The sequence below is a fragment of the Clupea harengus genome, chromosome 17, assembly GCF_900700415.2.
Source record: "Clupea harengus chromosome 17, Ch_v2.0.2, whole genome shotgun sequence".
Taxonomy (NCBI): Eukaryota; Metazoa; Chordata; class Actinopteri; order Clupeiformes; family Clupeidae; genus Clupea; species Clupea harengus.
In genome coordinates, this window is record NC_045168.1 from 3,246,796 (window position 1) to 3,269,357 (window position 22,562).

The 22,562-nt window shown below is 46.2% G+C and overlaps 1 protein-coding gene across 2 annotated transcripts in view; it reads left to right on the plus strand.

The window, feature by feature from the left end:
• rttn (rotatin) overlaps positions 1–22,562 on the plus strand; it is a 55,101-nt gene that overhangs the window by 13,150 nt on the left and 19,389 nt on the right. For both annotated transcript variants that reach the window (XM_031584060.1, XM_031584062.1), the window contains exons 22-36: positions 2,808–2,907; positions 3,652–3,723; positions 4,218–4,409; positions 7,791–8,030; positions 8,645–8,795; positions 9,772–9,971; positions 11,987–12,212; positions 13,791–13,919; positions 14,942–15,052; positions 16,792–16,950; positions 17,847–17,924; positions 18,447–18,633; positions 19,560–19,651; positions 20,556–20,652; positions 21,046–21,253. In XM_031584060.1, coding sequence (XP_031439920.1) covers positions 2,808–2,907; positions 3,652–3,723; positions 4,218–4,409; positions 7,791–8,030; positions 8,645–8,795; positions 9,772–9,971; positions 11,987–12,212; positions 13,791–13,919; positions 14,942–15,052; positions 16,792–16,950; positions 17,847–17,924; positions 18,447–18,633; positions 19,560–19,651; positions 20,556–20,652; positions 21,046–21,253 — 2,242 coding nt within the window. The remainder of the gene's footprint in view (positions 1–2,807; positions 2,908–3,651; positions 3,724–4,217; positions 4,410–7,790; positions 8,031–8,644; positions 8,796–9,771; positions 9,972–11,986; positions 12,213–13,790; positions 13,920–14,941; positions 15,053–16,791; positions 16,951–17,846; positions 17,925–18,446; positions 18,634–19,559; positions 19,652–20,555; positions 20,653–21,045; positions 21,254–22,562) is intronic.

Genomic DNA, 22,562 nt, shown 5'->3' on the forward strand with positions numbered 1-22,562 from the left:
ACACAGTGTATTACATTAAACCACACATAGACAACACACACACACACACTCGCTTATACACAGTTACGGAATGCAAAACCCAGTGTATTACTCCTCCCTCTCCTGATCACTCTGTTGAGAGGTAGGCTGGACTGTGTGTCGGGGTGCTGTATCATCCTGAAAACATTTCGTTTTCAAGAATGTCTGGCAGACTATGCGTCATCCCGCTTATTATATGGGTACTTGCCAAAACGACAAAAGATATTTCTCCTAAATATGTATTTGTATTTATTTATTTATTACATTTTTTTATAATTTATTTTGTTGCTGTTTCGTGGCTTTCGCAGACAAAAAATAGTTCTTTACAAAATAGAACTTCAAAGTTTCAGGTATTGCGTAGTAGTAGTTCTTGTTGACTTTAAGTTACAATGAATTTCTGTTATAAAAAGTGAACAGACCACTTACGGAATGATATGAAAGACGCACAAAACCCGCTGTCTGTCGCAGCAGTAATTATTCATTTTCAAGGGTCATTATCAATAAATATCAATCCGCTGAACTTTGGGACGGCCCATTCAATTCAATGGAACATTCCGCAGCATCCTGAGGTGCCGTATAATAAACAGTTATACAGGACAGCTCATTTTCTAACTGCCTCTCCTGTTTATTATGCTCAGAGCTAGGCTGGACTGCGCACACCGCCATACCTATACATAGTTGCGGAGCACACAGGGTGTCATGCTCACCCACACATGTAGACACAGTCTCACAGATTTGTACACAGTGTCAGGACACGCCGCTCATTTCGTTCACCCACACACAGAGAACACACACACACACACTCTTGGGTACAGTTACAGAACACACAGCCTATTTCACTCATACACTGATACATAAAGAGGCATTGATTACACTCTCCCCTGCACATGGTCACGGTTAGATAGAAAGGGCATGTAGCATCCTTGTGGCGGAGTGCCGTCACTCCCATCGCTATAATCCTACACTTATGCAGTTAGTGTATGAATTAAGATGACAGACTTCTACAGTTAGCCCCAGTCATATGGAGAGGCATATATCGAGGAATAAACAAAAGCAGGACGAGGTAGACAGATGATGACACCTCTCCCTCTCCCTCTCATTCTGCAGGGAGGGATGCAGGAGCACACAGCCCAGCCCCCTGCACACACGCACCGTTAAATAGAGACACAAAGAGACAAACAGATGGAGAGATAACAACACCTCCTCCACTCAAACTGCACACGGGTGCTGTGGGGAAAACCTATTGCACCCATCCACAAAACGAATAACCCACAGCCTCCACAGTCAGACAGAGGGATAGAGAGAGGGATAGAGAGAGGGATAGAGAGAGGGATAGAGAGAGGGACAGAGAGAGGGATACAGAGAGAGAGAGAGAGAGACGTGTAAGCAAATAGATGGAGCAGTGGAAAGGCAGACAAATGACACCACCTCCTCTTACCAAGTCTGTTAGGAAGTCTGCTCAAGCATTCAGCCTATTGCACTGATATGCTGTCTGATCGCGAGCGTACACGCCTTTCCACTTATCCGCAGTGAGACGGAGCCAAAAAGAGTTTGGTGAATAAACACAGAAGACTGATGGACAGATAGCATGCTTACCTCAGTCAGAGCTATGGTGATCGAAGACATAGTACTCAGCCTTTTACTCTTCGCTGTCAAAGAGATAGACACATAAACAAATGGCTGAATGGAAGGCCAAAGGACAACAAGTACTAGGTTATTTCACAGGTAATGATTCTACTGAGAGATAAATGGGCAGGTGTAGAGATATTTACGTATGTGTATGACATTTAGACATGCCCACCTAGACATTCCCTCAGAAATACCTGTCTAGGATACAGATTAGGTTTAATGTTGAAGTGGTAGATAAATGGATGAGAAACTTTAAAGGCAGTGACGAGAAAACCAAACCGTAGGATAGAAGGGAAAGTTAGTAAGTAAGACTTTAGTGAACAGTCATTTGCAGTGCAGTCTTGACTAACGGTCTGTTCTGTTCACATTATCCCCCGTATCTAAGTGGGCCGCTTGCAAACAGATTACATTATGTTTCCATCTGGCCATTTGGAATATGCCAGCGTCCTCAGCTGCTTCCAGGTTGAGCTCTGGCAACATATGTATCCGCCACACATATGGATCAGATTGGATCAATGGGACTGTGGTGGAAAATATTGGATCAACGACAGATCTCTTAATGCCTTTGACAATCACTTCAAACATAACTGTCCATCTATTTTTGTAGACAGTGTTTAGCCCTAACAGGGTAACTGTGTTCGTTGTGAGGGTGTGTCTAATTCCATCAGCACTGAATGAATAAAGGCTCCTTCTCTCCTCACTTGAGAGCCATGAGGCAGCTGTGCTAGAGCAACTGTTTTGCTATCAGGAGTACCAGGTTCCCCTGCCCCCTACTTCAGGTAGCACCTGTGTCCCACTCCAGGCAGTAAATGACCCCCCTAAAGAACGTTCCCATCTGCAATGAAAAGCCCCCCCCCCTCCCCCCAGGAGAAGGCCCCTCATCCAGTCCCCTTAGAGAATCACGTCGAGGCGCCTCTGAGTAGTCTGGATTTACAGCCTCTGCTCTCAACCACCTGAGGAAGAATAGGAGAGGAAGTGTGTGTGTGTGTGTGTGTGTGTGTCGCTGTGTGTGTGTGTGTGTGTGTATGTGTGTGTGTGTGTGTGTGTGTTTATGTGTGTACTGCCTTTGATTGGCTGCCATTTACTTCAAAGCGTTGTCGTTTGTCTTCCTGTTTTATGTTGCTGCTGTGTCTCTGCGTGTGACTCTGGTGTGGCCTCAGCGTCGGCGATTCTGAAGGAGGGCAATCAGGGAGGCGTGGTGGAGGCCGCCGCTCTCATGGGCATACTGCTCTTTGATGAAATCGCCAGAGTGGATGTGTGGTAAGGGCCTGCACTTAACCTTCTATCCTCCTTCTACACACACACACGCATGCACACAAGCTTGGTCAAACACACAGAATCATTAACATATAGGTCATATAACCTTGGCTGAAACTATTTAAACTTGCTTTTGAGAGTCACTTCACCTATATGTATATTTAGGCATGTTGTGTGGTTGTTATGTTTACATACAGTATATTGACATGTAGTACAGAGAAAGCATACATTTACTGCATACTCTCCAAGCTGCTTCTACACCCAGATCTGTAATATTGGAAAGTGTCTTGTTTAGTTTTTTGTCCAAATCATCTGTGTATTTCTCTAGGTTTTTCCCCATGGTATCCATTTAATTAAAGTTTCAGTGTGTTGACCGCTAAAGCCATGCCCTTGTCTTTCTGTCTGCTGTATTCCTCTGAGCTGTGGAGCTATATTCAGTTGAGGAGACTTCATTAATGACAGCATGGTTTCTCTGCAGTGTGAGGTGCGGAAACACAGAGACAGTCCACGTCAATGACTTGAAAACCAGAGATATTGAACACCTGAAGTCCTGTAAAAAAAAAAGTGCTTAGAATTTCTCAAAGGGTTTGCAAACAACGACTGGTGTCTGCATGGATCGCATCCTTTGCTCAGTGCAGTCTGCCAGCTGACGCAAAGCAGGGGCAATATGAGACGTCACTTCGGCGCTGGAAAGCTCAGAGACTAATTTATTTGTTTGTTTGTTTGTTGTCTTCTCGTCTTCATCAGGACCGACAGAGCAGATGGCAGCCCTGAGACGAGCCTGTCTCCGTTCTCCCTCCCCGTCTCAGTCATCCGCAGGTAACGCACCCCCATCCTATAATATGCCATTCCGCTGCTGAGAGTGTGTCTGTCTGCTGAACCTAGATACACAGACTCTCTGAAGATTCACATGTATTACATCTATACGCATTTATTTATTTACGTTTTAGTGAAGTGTCACAAGTATCATTAGATACTATGCACTAAATATTTACTTTACTAAATTTACATTTATTAAATGTACAGCTTAACAAAAAGTTGCTATTGGCCATAAAGTGATGCTCGTTACTATACATTTAATACCTAATTGACTGATTAGTACATGCGGTACATGGTATGTATTTCTTTTTACACTAATAAGGACACGTAATATAGTATAATAACACCTATTAATGCTTTTATCCAATTTGACTTCCAGAACAGTATAGCTATACTTGCATGTGAGCTCAAATCCATTGCCTTGATGATACTAGCACCTTTCTCTATCAGCACAGGTACTGGATCTGACTGGCCTGGTCTCTGTCCTCATTCAGGTACAATCTCCCATTCCAAGCGGCGTCTCATCACGTGGTCAGCCCCTACTGCTGCGTGCTGCCCCCCTACGCTGACCTGGTCAACCTGAAGCCAGCCTGGCACATGCTGCAGCTGGCCTGGAACAGAGCATGGCATTCTGGGATGGATAACCTCCTGGAGGAGCTGAGGGGATACAGAAGTGATGTTCCTGAGTAAGAAAGAGCAGCCTGCTTGTCTTGTAGTGCGTTGTGTGCGTGTGTGTATGTGTGTGTGTGTGCGCGTGCGTGCGTGTTGGTACACATATACTGAATGTATGTGCATTTAAAGGTTATGTGTGTGCGTACTGGTGAGTGTGTGTGTGTTTCTGTGTGCACACACACTACCGTTCAAAAGTTTGGAATCACTGAGAAATGTCCTTGTTTTTTAAAGAAAATCATATTTCTTTTCTCTCCAAATAGTCTAAAATCAATCAGAAATTTAGTGTAGACATTGTAGATGTGGCAGATGACTATTACAGCAGGAGGCTGATGGTTTTGAAGAAATATCTACATACTTCTAGATTTGATTATGGCCTAAAAATGGTCAGAAAGAAAGGGCTTTCTTCAGAAACTCGTCAGTCTATTGTTGGTCTGAAAAACTGACGCTAAGAAACTGAAGATATCTTACAGAGGTATGCACCGCATCAGTGCAAGCTGCCTTTAACCAGGGTAGAAAGACAAGCACCAGTGCACGGCTGCAGGAAGACACAAGCATAAGAATCTCTAATTTCAGAAACCGATGCCTCACAACTCCTCAGCTGGTAGCTCTATTAAATAGTTCCAAGAACACACCAGTCTTCTTCTCTTCAACAGTGGAAAGGCTATGGGAAGTGGGTGCTCTGAGTAGAGTCTCAAAGAAAAAGCCGTATCTAAGGCTGGCCTATGAAAGGGAAGGACTAGACTGGGCAAAGGGAAGCAGATACCGGGTGGAAGATGATGATGTTAATAGACCGACAAATCTAAGCTGAGGAGTCTGGATCAACACTGGATCACAGAGAATAAACTTTGTGGGGCACAGAAACAAATGGAAACATACTGGAGGAGTGGCTGAAACCCTCTCTCAGGCACAGTAGACGCAGTAAGATCATCTGGGGGGGGGGGGGGCGCTGGTTACGCATCTAATTTGTTCAGAGTGAAATTCATCTTCAACAAGGAAGGCTGTAACTCCATCAACATGCCATACTTGTGGACTGCACTTGACTGGAGCCAATTTTATCCCACAACAAGACAGTGACCAAAGCATTGCGGCAAATTATGCAGGGCATATTTATGGAGGTGTCAGTCACACTGTAATGGTGTGATGTTTTTATAGCTGCTGCAAATGGAGGATTTGTTTGATGAATGCTCACAAAAATTGGACAAAATTGTAATTTCGAGCTGAAATCATTATTCTTCAATTTGTCTTGACTATTTTCTATTCATTTTAATTAATTTTGTACCTTATGTGATGGATGGAAATATGAGTTTTCCATGAAAATGATGTCCTTTTCTGGGTGATTCTAAACTTTTGAGCAGTAATGTATCTGTTTGCCTCTGATTCTCTCTTCTCCTCCTCCCCCCCTCCCCCCTCATTTTCTATCTTTCTACCCGTCCGGCCCCAAGCAGATGGCTTCCCCACTTTGAGCTGAGGTTCTGCTCAAGGTTTCTTCCTGTTAAAAGGGAGTTTCCCCCCTGCCCCTGTCACCTTAGTGCTTGCTCTGGGGGCTTCAGTAAAGCGCCTTGAGACAATCTCAATTGTTATTGGCACTATATACTTCTGCCATAGTTGCCCTCCCCATCTCAGCCTACCCATCGCCCTCCTGTCCCCTTCAGGTCCTCTGTACTTCCGTGAGGCCTCCCCAAACTTAAAGTCACTCGCCATGTAAATGAGCCATCATCAGGGAGAAGCCTCATAAGAGAAGCATCTGCTCCTGATCTGTCTTCATTTGCCACTGATGTGACGTAATCTAAACAAATGAGCCCAGCTAGCATTCACTCTTTAATGCAATCATGCCAGAGGAGCTCTCCAGAGTAGAGGGTCTCAACACGTTAGGCATTGTTTCCTGTCGAAAATCATCAACTGAAGTGTGAGTGAGTGAGGTTTTTGTTTCGTTTTTTTCCCTCTCTTCCTTTTTCCCATCCTTGTATGAAGCACAGAGGCTTCCTTCGTTGGAGAGAGACGTCCTTTTTGTTATTATCCCTTAGCGCGCTAAAAGTTCAGGAGACATCTCTTTGAACCAGATTTTTTTGTTTTGTTTGTGTGTCTTATTCAGCGAGGCTGCTGCCATCGAAGGGGCTGTTGTTTTCATTTTGCAGCTGAATGTTTTTTTTTAAACGGAGAGAAATTCTGCGGTGGAAAGCTTCTCTGTCTCTTTCATGATGAATTGCACTTTTGTGTGTGCGTTTGAGAGTGCGCGTGTGACCGTGTGCCTGTGTGCATGTGCCTGGTTGTGTGTGTGTCTGTGTGAGAGAAAGACAGAAACCCAAAATCACTGGAGTCTGCGATTCTTCCGTGGGAGGTTTTCAAAACATGCTCACGTCAGCTCACTCAGGTGTCTGTCTGCCAAAACAAGCATAAATAAAACAAAACTAAATAAAAAAACAAAGGCAACTTTAAGCAACTTAAAATCACAAAGCATGTGAATAATTAGATTTTTTAAGTTATCTAAATTAATTGCATATATCGATTTGCCATGAAAAGCATTTAAAAAATCTGTCAGATTTGCCATTGACGTGAAGTGACAAAGTAGCCAAGCCGTTTGTCTAAAACTAGCATGCTAACTAACTTGGGTCAGCCACCAACAACCAAAGCACTGATGAAATCTTGCCAGCTTGCAAAGTTATGTCTCCAAAAAACGAATTATCTTCAGGGATTTCCAGAGATTTTTTTGCAAGCATTTCTGAATTTCTGGGATTCTCCATCTTGAACTTGAAAAACGAGGTGATGTATAGAAATAATTCCAAGTTGAGGCTGTGGACCTAACATCAAAGTACTAATACAGCCCAAACCTTGATGCTAGCACAACATCAAAAGCATGCAGAGGGAGAAATACGAACTATTACCACAACACAGACTGGCCACTATATCCATCCAATATGGCCGCCACTGAGCGCTGCACAGGGACATATGGGGTAAAGGGGCATCAAAGAGTGTGATTTAATCTGCTTAAAACATTTTTTGACGTGTTATTTTTCTTAAATTAATGTGTTATTTTGACAACCTTGCAAAACAAACTAAACAAAGAGGGCAATATAGTGATCTGTCCCTTCTTGTTCCATCATCTTTCCTGTTCCTTTAAAGATCCATGGTGGAAGGGGGACAAAAAACGACACAGAAAGAGATCAATATCTTGATCTCTGACCCTTTAGATGTTGCTCCATCTACTTTCCTTTGCCCTTAAGGTTCAATGGTTGAACAACAACTCCACAGAAAGAGGTCAACATTGTTGCTTCTGTCTCTTCTGTTCTTGCTCCATAACCCTCTGTCCTGTTCCTTTAAGGTTCCATTGCGAAAGAAAAAAAACCCTGCGCTGCCCTCTCTCATTAAGCTTCCGTCATCTTCCTTGTTTCCCGAAGGTTCCATGGTGACCTGGTGATGTCGGCCACCCAGGGCGTTCTCCTGAGGGTCAGCCATATCAGGCCGGGGCTGCAGGACTGTGTCCAGGCCGTGCTGACTGCTGGCTCCCACGGTCATGTGAGGCTGGCTCTGGCCCGGATGAGGCTGTACCTGCTCACCGACCGGCTAGCCCTCAAGCAGGGAGCCCAAGGCAGCAGGACCCTGCTCAGGGGCATCAGCTGGCACCAGGCCCTGGAGAGGTGAGAGACTCCTGGGGAAGTTCTCAGGGTTAATGCTAGGCTTGTGGGCTAATGCTAGGTTAAGGAAACTTTCTGCTAATTTCTATTCAAAGGTGTTATAATGGGCTCTAAGGCAGAAGTGGTCCTACCCATAGCATTAGTATGCAAAAGTCAGAAAAGAGCTGACCATAAAATACATATATTTATTTGTTAATGTTGTTAAAGTTGTTAAGGGAAACTCTGGGGTGGTTAAATATGCTACTGTAGATGTCTGTACGATATAATAAAACATCTAGTTTGTCATAGCTCTTTCTGCCAAACATCCAAATGGAAGAAAAGGGGTAATGAATGATCCACTTTATATTAACTATACTAACAAAGATGTTGATTTGTGTTAAATGAGAACTACATTCTAATAAAACCCCAAATTAACTTGAATTAAGTACAGTTAAGAAGCATAACCCTAGTGACAACATATTGTGTTCATTTTACATATTGTATTAATTAATTTATGAAGTGTTAATTACACAGTAGCTAAGATTGCTTCATATAAAGTGTGACATCCACTTTTTTTTTGGTGCCCTATGGGCGGATAAAGTATAAATATAAAGTGGGGCCTAATTTCTGTCCCTCAGGTTTCTGCAGGTGCAGCCGGCGTGTGCTGAGGATGAGAGGCTGCTGGTGGAGATTGTGGCCTTCCTCAACACCTTCTTCAGCCAGCACCGCCCTACCTCCGACCCCGACGACCCCGACCTCCGCTGGATCCTCCAGCTCCTCCTGAAGCAGGTAACTCCGCAGCTGTTACCCCCCCCCCCCCCCCCCCTTCTCCCAGACGCCGCCCGCTTCCCGACGAGACGAGATGAGCCCGGCGTGCGTTTTGATTACTCTGGGCGCTCCCCACCATCTTAAAACAATAAAGAGGCCCAGTCTGCGGCTGTAATTGGGTTTGAGTTTTTATATCCCCCTCTCCCGTGCAGCAGAGTGTGTTTATTTAATGCGCAGGGTGAATAAATCACGCTGCTGAGCCGTGCAAGTGCATTAACGGCCCATTGCAGCAGAAAAGAAAAGGATATGTTCGTGTTATTTTAGGTCAGTTTAGTTTCATTTTTATTTTCACCCCTTTTTTGTCATTTAGTTATTTTGGGGGTGTATTGTCACTACTCTGAGTTGCCTCCGTTTTCATTTTCCTATGAGGTTTGTTGTCTCTCTCTCTCTATCTATCTATCTATCTATCTATCTATCTATCTCTCTCTCTCTCTCTCTCTCTCTCTCTCTCTCTCTCTCTCTCTCTCTCTCGTATCTCCTTCCCTCATTAGTGTGTGGAGCACCACTAACACACGTGCAGAAGCAGGCGCAGGCGCAGGCGCAGGCACAGGGGTGATGGAGATGCCTGGCAGGGATTATGTTTTCCCTGTAATTTCTCAAGTGTTGCTTAAACATCTGCCGGTGCCTGTGTGTGCGTGTGTGTGTGTGTGTGTGTGTGTGTGTGGGTGTGTGAGTGAGAGAAACAGACGCTTACATGCTTGTTTATGTAGCTACATATACACTGCTGCATGTAACCCCGTGAAAACAGCTGTCTCCTTAAGAGGCCAGGACAAGAGAGGATACTGGTTGACTTCTGGTGGTGCTGTCTCCTTTACGAGAGATATGATTGACAGTTCATATCATTAAAGCTATGTGTGTGTGTGTGTGTGTGTGTGTGTGTGTGTGTTTATGCATGGTATGTGACTGTGTGTGTTGTCAATACTGTCATTTCTTGCAGGAGCCCAGCACCTTGTTGAACCTTCTCCTGCAATCTGAGTCTGTGGCACACACACAGACACCCCCCCACCCCCTCACACACGCACGGGCCGAGGGGGAGAGTGATGAAGAGGCGCGGGCCCTGGTGTCCCAGCGTCTCCAGAGGGAGCTGACGTGCCTCCTCACCACCCTCATGCAGTGCCTCCAGCACACCTGTGACAGGTAACCCGCACAGCGCACACGTCGCCAGCCGCCACATCTGCGGCTGTCTGAGCACACACACACACACACACACACACACACACACTCACACACACACACACACACACACACACACACACACACACACTCACACACACACCTGGGTTCGCTTCTCCAACAATCCCCCATCTATATATATATATAGAGCCATGGCCCTGGCTGAGTCACGTAGAGTTAGAGGCAGGAGAGGAGAGCTCATTTGGGAGAAGGTTTTTCTCCCTTCTTCTCAACCCTTGTGCTATAGCTCTTGCTTTTTCTGTCCTTCTTTCTCTCGCTCTCTCTTTCTCATTCTTTCTCTCCCTCTGTGTATCTCTTTTTCCTGCTGTCTAGCTCTCTTTCTATTGGTCTTTTACTCTTTTTCTCACTCTCTCTCTCTCTCTCTCTCTCTCTGTCACTATTTCTCACAGACACACACATTCACTAACTCTATTTTTTTTTTACATCCCAGCAGTGAAGTGTATTTGTATGCAGAGTGTGTTTAAAGGCAGGGAGGGAGGCATGACTTGTGGGTGTTCAGTTGGTTGATCGTGCGCCTCTGCGCTTCTGGTTCTCTCCGACTGCGGAGCGGGATGAACCGACACCAACGATGTGGCCGCTCAGGGAAAGCAGCTCAGGAATTTCCGCAGTCGACAAGATGCATGAACCCAAGTGTCCGCCCCTCCCTCATCTATTCCCCCACGAACACAAACGCAAGCAGGCGTTCACCTCTGCCATGTTAACTGTTCTCTGGACGCACTGCCCGTTTCCTGCCCACAAAGCAAAGCACCCAGACTCTGCAGAGACAAATGGTGACCATGTTGGTTTAATCACAATCCAATTAAAGCTCCATTTAGGCTCTGTCTAAATATCTGTAGGCCCTGGAAGCATTAATATCTTTAATTTGGCGGTCGTGGTATTATTATTCGTTGAGGAAAGGATATTGTTAACTCATTATTTACCCTGCCTCTGGAGCTGAATTAGAGTTTCAGACCCGCGGAGCCCCCACACATCAGAACCCACGCCTCCAGTCGTACGTTATGGGGGCAAAAAACAATCTAAAACATTGACATTCCGATATGAAAGCCACAGAAGCGTTTAGTCTGACAGGTCCGATATATTCTGCAAAGTAAAAAGCGTTTTGTTTCTGGAAGACTGCTCTTTCCTTACCTCAAAGGCCCCGCCGCTGAATTAATGAATCCCTGGCCCGGCGCAGAAATGGATATCTAGTTGAATCGGGGAATAGAAACATTAATCGGGTATTAAAAAATGACACCCCCAGGGCACCGGAGAGCAGAGCAAATGAAAAACACAGATGGTGAAGGTAGGAATACCCAATGTCCTGTGGAAGAAAGAGCATCCGGAGGGATCCTCTAATGAGTGGGGCCGAGGACTAAACCCTGCCTCACTCGTTCTCTCCTTTCACTTTTCCTTCTGTCTGTTTTGGTCTGTCTCTCAACTATTTTCTTCTTCCTTTCATTTATTCATTTTTCTTTCATTTCTTTAACCCCATAGTTTAGTAGTTTTCACTTTTCTCGTCTTTAGAAACTCTCACGTGATTTTGCCAGTGTGCTTTGGATTGTTATCATGCTGGAATATACCTCTTCTGCCAATCTTCTGGAGATGGGGTCTTGCATGTTCGGTGTGAACCTGGCCAGGACTAGCACAGTGAATGCATAGTCCCGTGAAGCATGGAGGTGGGAGTGTGATGATATGGGGCTGCATGAGTGCAAAAGGTGCTAAAGGAAATGACATTTATAGATGGCACCGTAAATGTCTGGATATACCAAAGTACTGACAAGATGGCTCCTCGTCTCCAGGGGCTTGCCATGACAGTAGCCATAAATGTTGACATTTTGTTAAGCGTTATTTACCTACCTACCTATTTTCTCTCTCTCTCTCTCTATCTTTCCTCCTGTCCCTCTCCATCTCTCTCTCTCTTTCTCCATCCATCTCTCTCTTTCCCTCTCTCTCCCCCTCTCTACTCCTCTGTCTCTCAGTGTGTGTGTGACGTTGGCGGGTGTGTTGGAGTCGGTGCTGGCGGAGCGCCTGCTGCAGTGTGTGCGTGTGTCCGAGGCTCCTCGCTTCTACGGCCTGCCGTCTCTGGAGCGCACCCTGAGCACCATGAAGCACCTCACCGCCTTGCCTGGCTGGAGCACACACTCACCGCTGCCAGAGCTGGACACACACTCTCTCTGCCTGAAATACCTCAGCGGATTACTGGAGGTACACACACACACACACACACACACACACACACACACACACACACACACACACACACACACACCACCCTGCTGGGCAGGAGCACACACTCACCGCAGCCAGAAGCTAGACACACACACACACACATTCTGCTTTAAATACCTCAGTGGACTACTGGAGGTACACACACACACACACACACACACACACACACACACACACACACACACACACACACACCACACTGCCTGGTTAAGGCACATACTCACCGCAGCCAGAGCTGGATACACACACTACCTTAAATACCTCTGCGGATTACTGGAGGTACACACACACACACACACCCACACACACACACCCACACACACACACCCACTTCCCTTTCCTTCCTGGCCAGAGCACACACTCAGTGAAGCCAATGCTGAACACACGCATCCTCTGTCTTAAGGACAGATTACTTTAGGTATACATACATACACACACACAGCCCTGCCCAGCTGGCGTACACACTCACTGCAGCCGCAGCCACATACACACACGCGCATCAGCATCAGCTACCAAGGACACACACTCACACACGCACACATGCACGCAAGCACACACACACACACACACACACACACACACAGACAGACACATGCATGCAAGTACGCACACACGCACGCAGACACATACACACGCTTAGGAGCTTGAACCTCTGCGCTTTACTTCCCTGCCTATCCCTGGCTGCAGTGTACACTCATTTGAGCCAGGGTTGGACATAGATTCTGTGACACACACACACACACACACACTTGAGTCCCTCAGCCCCACCACTCAGGGCTGCTGGTGTGCTTGCTCTCTCTCTCTCTCTCTCTCTCTCTCTCTCTCTCTCTCTCTGTCTTTCTCTCTCTTTCTGTCTCTCTCTCCCTTTCTGTCTCTCTGTGTGTGTGTGTGTGTGTGTGTCTCTGTATGTGTGTGTGTTTGGTCTCTGAGCTCCAGAGGGCCCCAGCTGTTCCTCCTGGGCCGTAAAGCCTCTCTTAATGACTCGTATTAACCACGGCCCACACGAAGGGGCCGACTCTGTGTGCTCCGACTGCTAATGGCCACCCTCTCCTTCTCTTTCCTCCTCTCTGTCCCTCTATTCATCCCTCTCCTCTCATTCTCTCCTTACTCTCTTGTCCCCTCTCTGTCCCTTTATCCATCCCTCTCTTCTCATTCTCTCCTTCCTCTCTTGTCCCCTCTCTATCCCTCGATCCATCCCTCTCCTCTCATTCTCCTCTTCCTCTTGTCTACTCTCTATCCCTCTATCCATCCCTCTCCTCTCAATCTCTCCTTCCTCTCTTGTCCCCTCTCTATCCCTCGATCCATCCCTCTCCTCTCATTCTCCTCTTCCTCTTGTCTACTCTCTATCCCTCTCTCCATTCTGTTATCCCTACATTTCTCCTGCTATCTCTCCTTCCTCCCTTGTCCCCTCTCTCCATCCCTCCTCTCTCCCTCCATCCCTCCTCTTTTCTTTTTTTATTTCTCTATCCATCCCTCTCTCTCCCATTTTACCCCTCCCTCTGGTTCTTTCCCTCCTCTTCCTCCTCCTCTTCTTCCCTCTCTCTGTGCCCACAGGTCATCTCCTCGTTCTACGTGGAGTGGGGGGGCAACTCCATGTCCTTCATGGGTAAAGGCGTGACCAAGAATGCAATCATCTGTCTGCTGCACCTCGCCCACGAGATGATTGCCCAAAGTAGAGATAAGGTGTGCGTGTGTGCGTGTGTGTGTGCGTGCGTGCGTGCGTGCGTGGGTGGGTGCGTGCGTGCGTGCGTGCGTGCGTGCGTGCGTGCGTGCGTGCGTGCGTGCGTGCGTGCGTGCGTGTGTGTGTGTGTGTGTACGTGTACGTGTACGTGTACGTGTACGTGAGAGGGAGAGGGTGTGTGTGTGTGTGTGTGTGTGTGTGTGTGTGTGATTGCTTGCTTCAAAACCATAAGCAATGCATTCTTCACAAAACCGTTTTTATTATTCTTGTGAAATTCTTTGTTTTGATCATTTTCATTCAGCACAGTTGTATATATTGATTAAACTTGAAGTGTGTTTGATTTATATCTATTTCATAAATTAAACCATTTTCTAAAGCACCCATCTGGGTAATGGTGATGCACTTACACACTTTCTCTCATACACACACACACACACACACACACACACACACAGACAAGACCAAGGTATTAACTAGCCAGCCCTTCCGTCAGCGTGGAGCTGGTGTGTGTGTTTGGGCGTACTGCTGGTGTGTGTGTGTGGGCGTGCAGCTGGTGTGTGTGTGGACGTGCTGTGCATGTGTGTCAGTGGAAGTGTGTTAGTTTTCCCGTGTTGGCTGTGTGCTAACCTGTCATCTCCATAATCTAACATGCTGGTCGGACACGTGTGTGTGGAAGCCTCCCTCAAGGGAGATAAATGAGGTGGAAGATCAGCTGGCTGTTATAGTGTGTGTGTGTGTCTGTGTACGTGTGTCTGTGTGACATGCATGTATATTTTTGACTGTGTGGGTGTATATGTCACTGTGGTTATGTTACTATATTGAGTGTGATGTATGTATTAATGTTTGTGTGTGTGTGTATGAGATGAGCGTATGTGTGTGTATTGACTATGATGTGTGTGTGTGAGTGTGTGTGTGTGTGTGTGTGTGTGTGTTTGGGGTGGGGGGCTGATGTATGATTTGTATATTAATGGTCTTTTCTGTGTGTGTGTGTGTGTGTGTGTGTGTGTGTGCGTGTGTGTGTCAGGACTGGATGCCCCACTGGTCTCTGTCTCAGGAGCAGAGGGGAGAGGAACAGACTGCAACACGCCTGGGGCTCACCTGGCTCATCCCACTGTGGTTGGACCGAGACCCTGAGGTCAGCATCACACACACACACACACACAGATACACACACACGCACGCACACATGCACACACACACACATGCACGCACACATGCACACACACACACACACACACACACACACACACACAGAGACACGCACGCATACACACACACACATACACACACACACACACACACACACACAGAGACACGCGCACGCACGCACACACACACACACACACAGAGACACACACAGAGACACACACGCACGCATACACACACACACACGTACACACACACAGAGACACGCACACGCACGCACGCACGCACACACACACACACACACGCACACACAGACAGGATGCTACACTAAACACACACACACACACTACTACATCCATGGCAGTTTACAGATCTTCACACTCACGGTGCAGTAATGATGTCAGTCACAGTCTCATATTAATGCGCAGCTACATCTGCTTCCAAGCTCTGCGCGGGTCGCTGTTTAAACGCCTCCGTTTGATGAAGGCAAACTTAAAGGCAAGGTGCCATTTAAAACCACAAAGTCATTAAAGGAGTCAAACACTGATTAGAACACCTGGGAGATGCAGTGTTGTTTTTAATTATAATTTGTTTTAAAACGTTTTTTTTTTTTTTGTCTAATTTATATGGAAAAGTTCACTTGGCTAATATTTCTGCAAACTTTCACATTATAGTTAGGCTATCTACAGACTTTATCATTATAGTTAGGCTATCTGCAGACTTTCACATTATAGTTAGGCTATCTGCAGACTTTCACATCATAGTTACCATATGTGTGTGTCATTTGTAGAATCTTTGGTCGTACAGATCTATATCGAACCTCTCATGTAGTTTTGATGATGATTCTTTTCAGGTAATGGTGGAAAGAAGTTTCATGTGTATGTTCAAAGTTGCAATAATGACTTGTCCTGCTGTCTGTGCATCTGTAATACAGGTGACCGCAGACAGATGTTGGGTCACCTTAATCATCAGCACACAAATAAGCAAAAACTCTTCTTCTGTTTTCTCTGCTCTTTTATACTTCAGTCCCGCTTATACCCCAGAGAACAGAATGACTCTTTTCTGATTGGCTGGCAGATGTCCATTCATTCTATATAATTGGGCACCTGTGAAGTAGATCCGGTGAAAGTTTAATCACAGTTCTATATTAATGCTCTGGTAACTTTGGATGATAACAACTGTAAACAATTGTTGATTGAAAAGCTGCCCGTTGATAAAGCCTATTACAGTGAGTGTGTAATCTGGCAAACTAATGAATAAACATATTCTCTCAAAGCGAGGAATGTTGTGGTTAAATAACATGTCTGGAGCGCTATAAAGATAAAGAATTCAGGCTTAGCAACAGTGGAATTGTAACCAAGCAAACAACCTGACGTGACCTTTGTGCTACGAAACAGGTTGCCTTCTTATTAAACAGAACCCAATGCTAGGCCTGCATGCCTAAGTACATGTGTGGCAACCGGGGTATAGGGGTATAGCGGCCTTCAAGGTGTCTCGTTATGCTAAATTAATAGACTTGGAGGAGGAAACTCCATTCTGCCTCGTGTTGTGGAGGGAGTTCTGGTCCATTCATTTCGTATAACGGGACGCCTCGAAGGCCGTTATCCCTTACCTAAATCGCCTCCCTTCTTCTTTTCTCTCCTCTTCTTCTCCCTGTCATCCCATCCTTTTTTTTTTTTTTCTTCTTCTAACTCTCCTCTCCTTTTCTCCTCTCCTCCACAATCCCAGGTGCGCTTTGCCAGTCTCGGAGTGGGCTCAGCGCTGTCGTCATTGGAGACCGGTTGCCTAGCGCTGGTGTCTAGCTGCCAGAACATCTCTGGGGGTCTGTGGGGGACTCTGCTCAACATCCTGCTTGAGCCCAGCGAGAGCAGCATGGTCCGCAGGGAGGTGGGAGCCCTCTTGTCACACACAGAAAAACACACACACACACACACACACACACACACACACACACACATCCTAAACACATGCACAGGCGCAAACACACACGCACACATACACACATACAGTCAGACAAACACACAATACAAACACATAGACACGCAAGAGCGCAAACACACACACACATACTCACCCCTGGCTCAAGCAGAGTTACTTTTACACACACACACACACACACACACACACACACACACACACACACACACACACACACACATGCATCATACAGATACACACACAGAGACATGCACACACTCTATGAACCCACCGCACTCTCCAATCTAAAGGGCCTTTTATACTCTGGGCCAACGTCAGCTTCATCAACTCTCAACTTTGCTCTCTTGTGCTTATCATCAATTCTAGTACAGATTGTCAAAGGTGCTCCCTGAAAGCCATTACCATGACATCACTATACATCATCATCAGGTTCAGTCTGTGTGGTTCAGCCTGATTAGTATGAACCCTATTATGGAACAAACCTGGCATTGGAAGGTGCATGTGCGCGTGAGGATATGCATTTGAGCTCATTTCAAACTGAAGCAAAAAGCACATGCTGTAGTATTTACTGCAGTATCTGTACAGCACACACACACACACACACACACACACACACACACACACACACACACACACACACACACACACACAAAGGGGTCTTTGTAATTGTGTTGTCTTTGCTGAGAAGCCTCATGGACACATTCTCAGGTGGTATTCTGTGCTGGTTTTATTCAGCACTGCATGTACTGTCTTCAAGTCACAGCCAGATGGCAGTGTTGCTGACTTAAGCCTTTTCCCTCCTCCACCTCCTCCTCCTCCTCCTTTTTTTCTTCTTCTCTCCTCAGGCTGCGTTTATCCTGCAGAACCTTCTGGTCATGCCGATGCCCGCCAACACAGAGGAGGTCAAAGGCTGCGTCTGGCAGGTACTGGACATGTGCACTGGGGGGCGCCTGTCCTAAAAGGGAATGTTTGATGAATGTGATAAAAATGGATGCCACAGATCTCTGGCTCTTGGTGCATTATTGACCAGAGGTGCTTGCTCAGAGTTGAAAAATTCATGACTCCTCTCCCCCAGGCAGTACTTCGAGGAAAAAAAAACTCTTTTTCTTGGTTCTCACAACTCCTGAGCCAGGAGGTAGGGTTAAGCTCTGTCCAGATCCACATGCCGGGCTCTGTGCTGGTCCTGGTCTCAGTGGCACTATATATAAATTCACTGTATAAACTCTTGGTACTGTAATGTGTTATTAACTCTGTTATAATTTCTTCTAGGTTATTGACCCTATATTCATTAGTTAATAATGAATTATACAATTACATACAGGCATGTTAATGATATGCTAGTGTGTCTGGTAAACACTAAATAACCCTCTTTTATGAGTTCTATTCGCTTATATTTTATTCTCTCTATAATGTTGCTGTCTTCCTGCCTGTGTTGTGTGTCCCAGCACCCGTGTGTGCACGACGAGGCGTCAGGTGTGTCTCTGGTGGGTCTGCCCGCGCTGCAGGCCCTTCTCTACCACTGCCAGTTCTTCCAGCACGCCACACACATGGCACAGGCCTGCTACCGCGGCCGCCACGCCTTCGACCTCGACTTTCCCCGCGCACCCAGTCACCACGAGGAGGCCATGGAAGGTACGTACGCACACACTCCAGCCAGGACGTGCCGCAAAGTCAGCTGTAGCCTCCACATGCACAGGTCCTGCCATGATGAAGTCTACTGTAAACCTCACTACCTGATGCCTGAGGAGAGGAGTCAGTGACGGATGCTAGCACCCATGGGGTTTAGCCTCCTGTCTAGTACACCCACCGCTCACATTCTGAGGGTGTAGGGTAGAGTCCATTGATGGACTGTGTGTCTCACAATGCAAATGACACAAAAGTCACCTCAAGCACAGATCCTACCATAATGAAGTCTGATGTAAGCTCTAAGCCTTAAGAGATGTGCCAGCAACAGACGTTAGCATTCATAGGTTTTAGCCTCCATGCTAGCACGCCCACCTCCCATGGCAAAGCAAATGGGTTTGATCTCAGTGCAGGACTGTGCGTCTCAAAACACAGGTTACACGATATCAGCTTTAACTGCCTCTTGCACAGATCCAAGACCATAACAAAGTCTGAAATGAGCTGCAGACAGACTGACTTTGGATATTTCAGACTGGCAATCTCTAACGTTCTTCCATTCCCATTTCATCAAATGTGTTCCCATTTGAAGTTTAATTCTTATTAAATTGGGCTCCAATCATTATAGCGACATTGAACTTTTCTTTCAGCAGGAGTAAGTTGTCAGCCTGGAGTCGCAGTCTGACAGATAATGAGCAGAGCTAGTTATCACACTCATGCTTTTTTTGACTGTAGTCGCTGTCAGCAAGTCACCGCTCAATCAAAACTCCCCCACTCTTGTCCCTGTAAGAATGTGGTGTGTCATCTGCCCAGCGTCCCTGCAGGTAGCGCACACACACACGTCAACTTGAGTTCACTTTGACGGCAGATGGGTTAGTGGTTCAGGTTGTTTGTTTGTTTGTTTATTTGTTGTTTATTCTGCTGTTGATTTGTGGCAGATCTGAGTGACTCTCTGCTGCACTGGAGAAGCCCATCTGCTCAGCGAAGCCACAGCCAAGCCTCAGGGTCCCTCTCCACATCCAGCACACTGGTGAGAGCGCACACACACACACACACACGCACACACAAATGCACACACACACACACACACACATACAAACACACACATACGCACACACACTCACATACACACACACACACGCACACATGCACACACATACACACGCACACATGCACACACATACACACGCACATACACATACACACACACACACAAATGCACACAGGAGCACATTCATGTACACATATGCACACAAACACACAAACACACACACAGACACAGTCATACACGCGTACACAGTGCTTAAACACATACTCACCCCTGACTCAAGCAGAGTTACTTTTCTGAACATGGAACAGGTCATTGCAGAGTGCTTTTGAATGGCCTATTTTTCTCTATACTCTTTCTTGAGGTTCCTAGTGCTTTTCTATGTTCTTCTTAAGGTGTTGTTTGTTCATGCATGTCTCATAGATGGACTTGGCCTGAGTGTTCTGCGATGTTGAGTCTGTATTCTGTGAGATTTGCTTCTTTTGTATGAGTGGCTTCATAATTTATGTTCTTTTGTTTTTTTCATTTGAACAAACCGTGTGTTATTAGGCTGGTGTTCACAAACTACATATTTCAGTTTGGTCTGGACAGCCTTCATTAGAAGTAATTGTATTGAAAGGGATTGGGTTCATCACTCTTCACAGCATGCTGACCAAGTTCTTCTCAGTTGACATTATTCAGACTGTAATCCTAGTGGAAACGCGTTTGTGTTGTATATATCCATCGATCCATCTGTACAGTGCGTCTGCCTGCCTACGCGCCTAAAGAACTGCAGTGTGTGCTGTGGCGGGGGCTGAGGATAGCCCATCACTATAAATATGCTGTGAAAGTAAGGAAGAGACAGGGCTGTCACTGAATCCTGCCTGCTGCCTCCCACCCCCATTAGATCCAGCCAGGTGGGTCGAGCGGAGTGCACACCCCAGCGCTGTCATCCTCGCTGGCCCCAGCCCAAGACTCGCCTGTCAACAGACTCACCGCACAAGGTACCGGAAAGGGGGGCGTCGGGAAGGGAAGGGGGAAGGGGTCGCGACGACACATGGAGCTTAAAATACCTGTGTCTTTTATATTTATTATATATTTATTGAATATAGCTGCTGTGCTGAAGTTGGTGGAGTGTGATGTGATGCTAGCAGGGGCAAAGCTAAGGACTCCAGGCAGGAGACGTGCCGCTGGAGAGAGGGCTTCCTGTCAGCACAGTCAGCATAGATACAACATTGAACATTCAACATTTATTACTTTGACAGGATTTAAAAATTATTACTTGGCAAATAATAACTTTAGTTTGTCTTTTCCAGGTGAGTCTCAGATCTAATGAATCATCATGATTAAAAATGGTACATAGACACACATATTTGACCCAGCTGTCTTTGTTGCAGGTCAGAGTGAAGCAGACACCAGCGACGCCGTGATTTCCCAGGATTCCCGTGCGAGCGAGGTGTGTGTGGAGCAGAGTGTGTGTGGTGCCGTCGTCACCCCGCCGCTGGTGTCGGCCCTCTGCGGCGTCCTCACCAACCTGCTGGCCGTGCTGCCGGAGTTCACACTCACCGCCCTTACACTCCACCACGTGCTGCCAGCGATGGCCAGGTACAAACACACTCTCTCACACACACACACACACACACACTCTCACACACACTCCACCACGTGCTGCCAGCGATGGCCAGGTACACACACACAAACACACACACTCTCACACACACTCCATCACGTACTGCCAGTGATAGCCAGGTACACACACATACACACACACACACACACTCTCACACACACTCCATCACGTGCTGCCAGCGATGGCCAGGTACACACACACACACACACTGAAGGGACCGGTCATTTGAGATTTATAGTTAGTAAGGATATGCCATAGTCAATAATTCAATGTATCTTATACCTAGTTACAGTATAATTGTTACTTTTATTTCGGAAGTGAAGTTAGAATGTAGTTATTTCTGAATGTCCTGGGGAAGGAGGTGTGACAAGTGATCACTCCCTTCCCCCATCAAAGGGCCTTGTCTCCATGGCCTATTTGAATAGACGGTAACACCCCTTAATATCAGTGTATTTAACAGACTGTCCCTGAAGGGATAATCAGATAAGCTAAGGTGAAACGCTGTGAGGATGTGTGGAACCCCATTGTTCAAGAATAAACCTGATTCATGACTGACAAATCTAAGACTGGATCTCCAATATATGGTATAAAACTAAATACCATTACACACACACACACACACACACACACACACACACACACACACACACACACACACACCCACACACACACTCCATCATGTGCCACAAGCCATGGCCAGGTACTAGCGCGCACACACATGCACACACAAACAAACACACACTCACCGCTCCGCTATCTCACTCCATCACAAGCAAGGTTGAGGATCCTAGAAGCAAATGCTGCCTGAAGTGCTAAAACTAGTTGCATTATGTTTAGTATCCTTGTTATTAGCATACAGAACTCTTCCTGCATTCCTGATAGCAGCAGTATGTGGAGAATGCAGATGTAAATACAGTATGCTCAGTGCTTTTGACACGTGACACATTGTTTGCAGTTCCATTTGGACTCATGCAACAGAGGAGCATGACAGAAAGCACAGTGTGGACCTTTAGCGCTATGCAGGGATATAAAATAACACACAACCACATCCTGCAGACTGTGTTCAGAAGATTCAAGTTCAACACTCACACAGCGCAGATTTAGTTTCAGTTTTATTACTGGGAGCTGTAGTAGATAGCACAGAAACTCAGCCTTAACAACTTGACAACTGTGAAAAGCACACTATAACACATACACATAGGAATACCCCAGCATTGCCACGGTAATGGAACTCCTGGAAAGTCATGAAATTGGATTTTGTCACATTTAGGTCTGATGAAATGA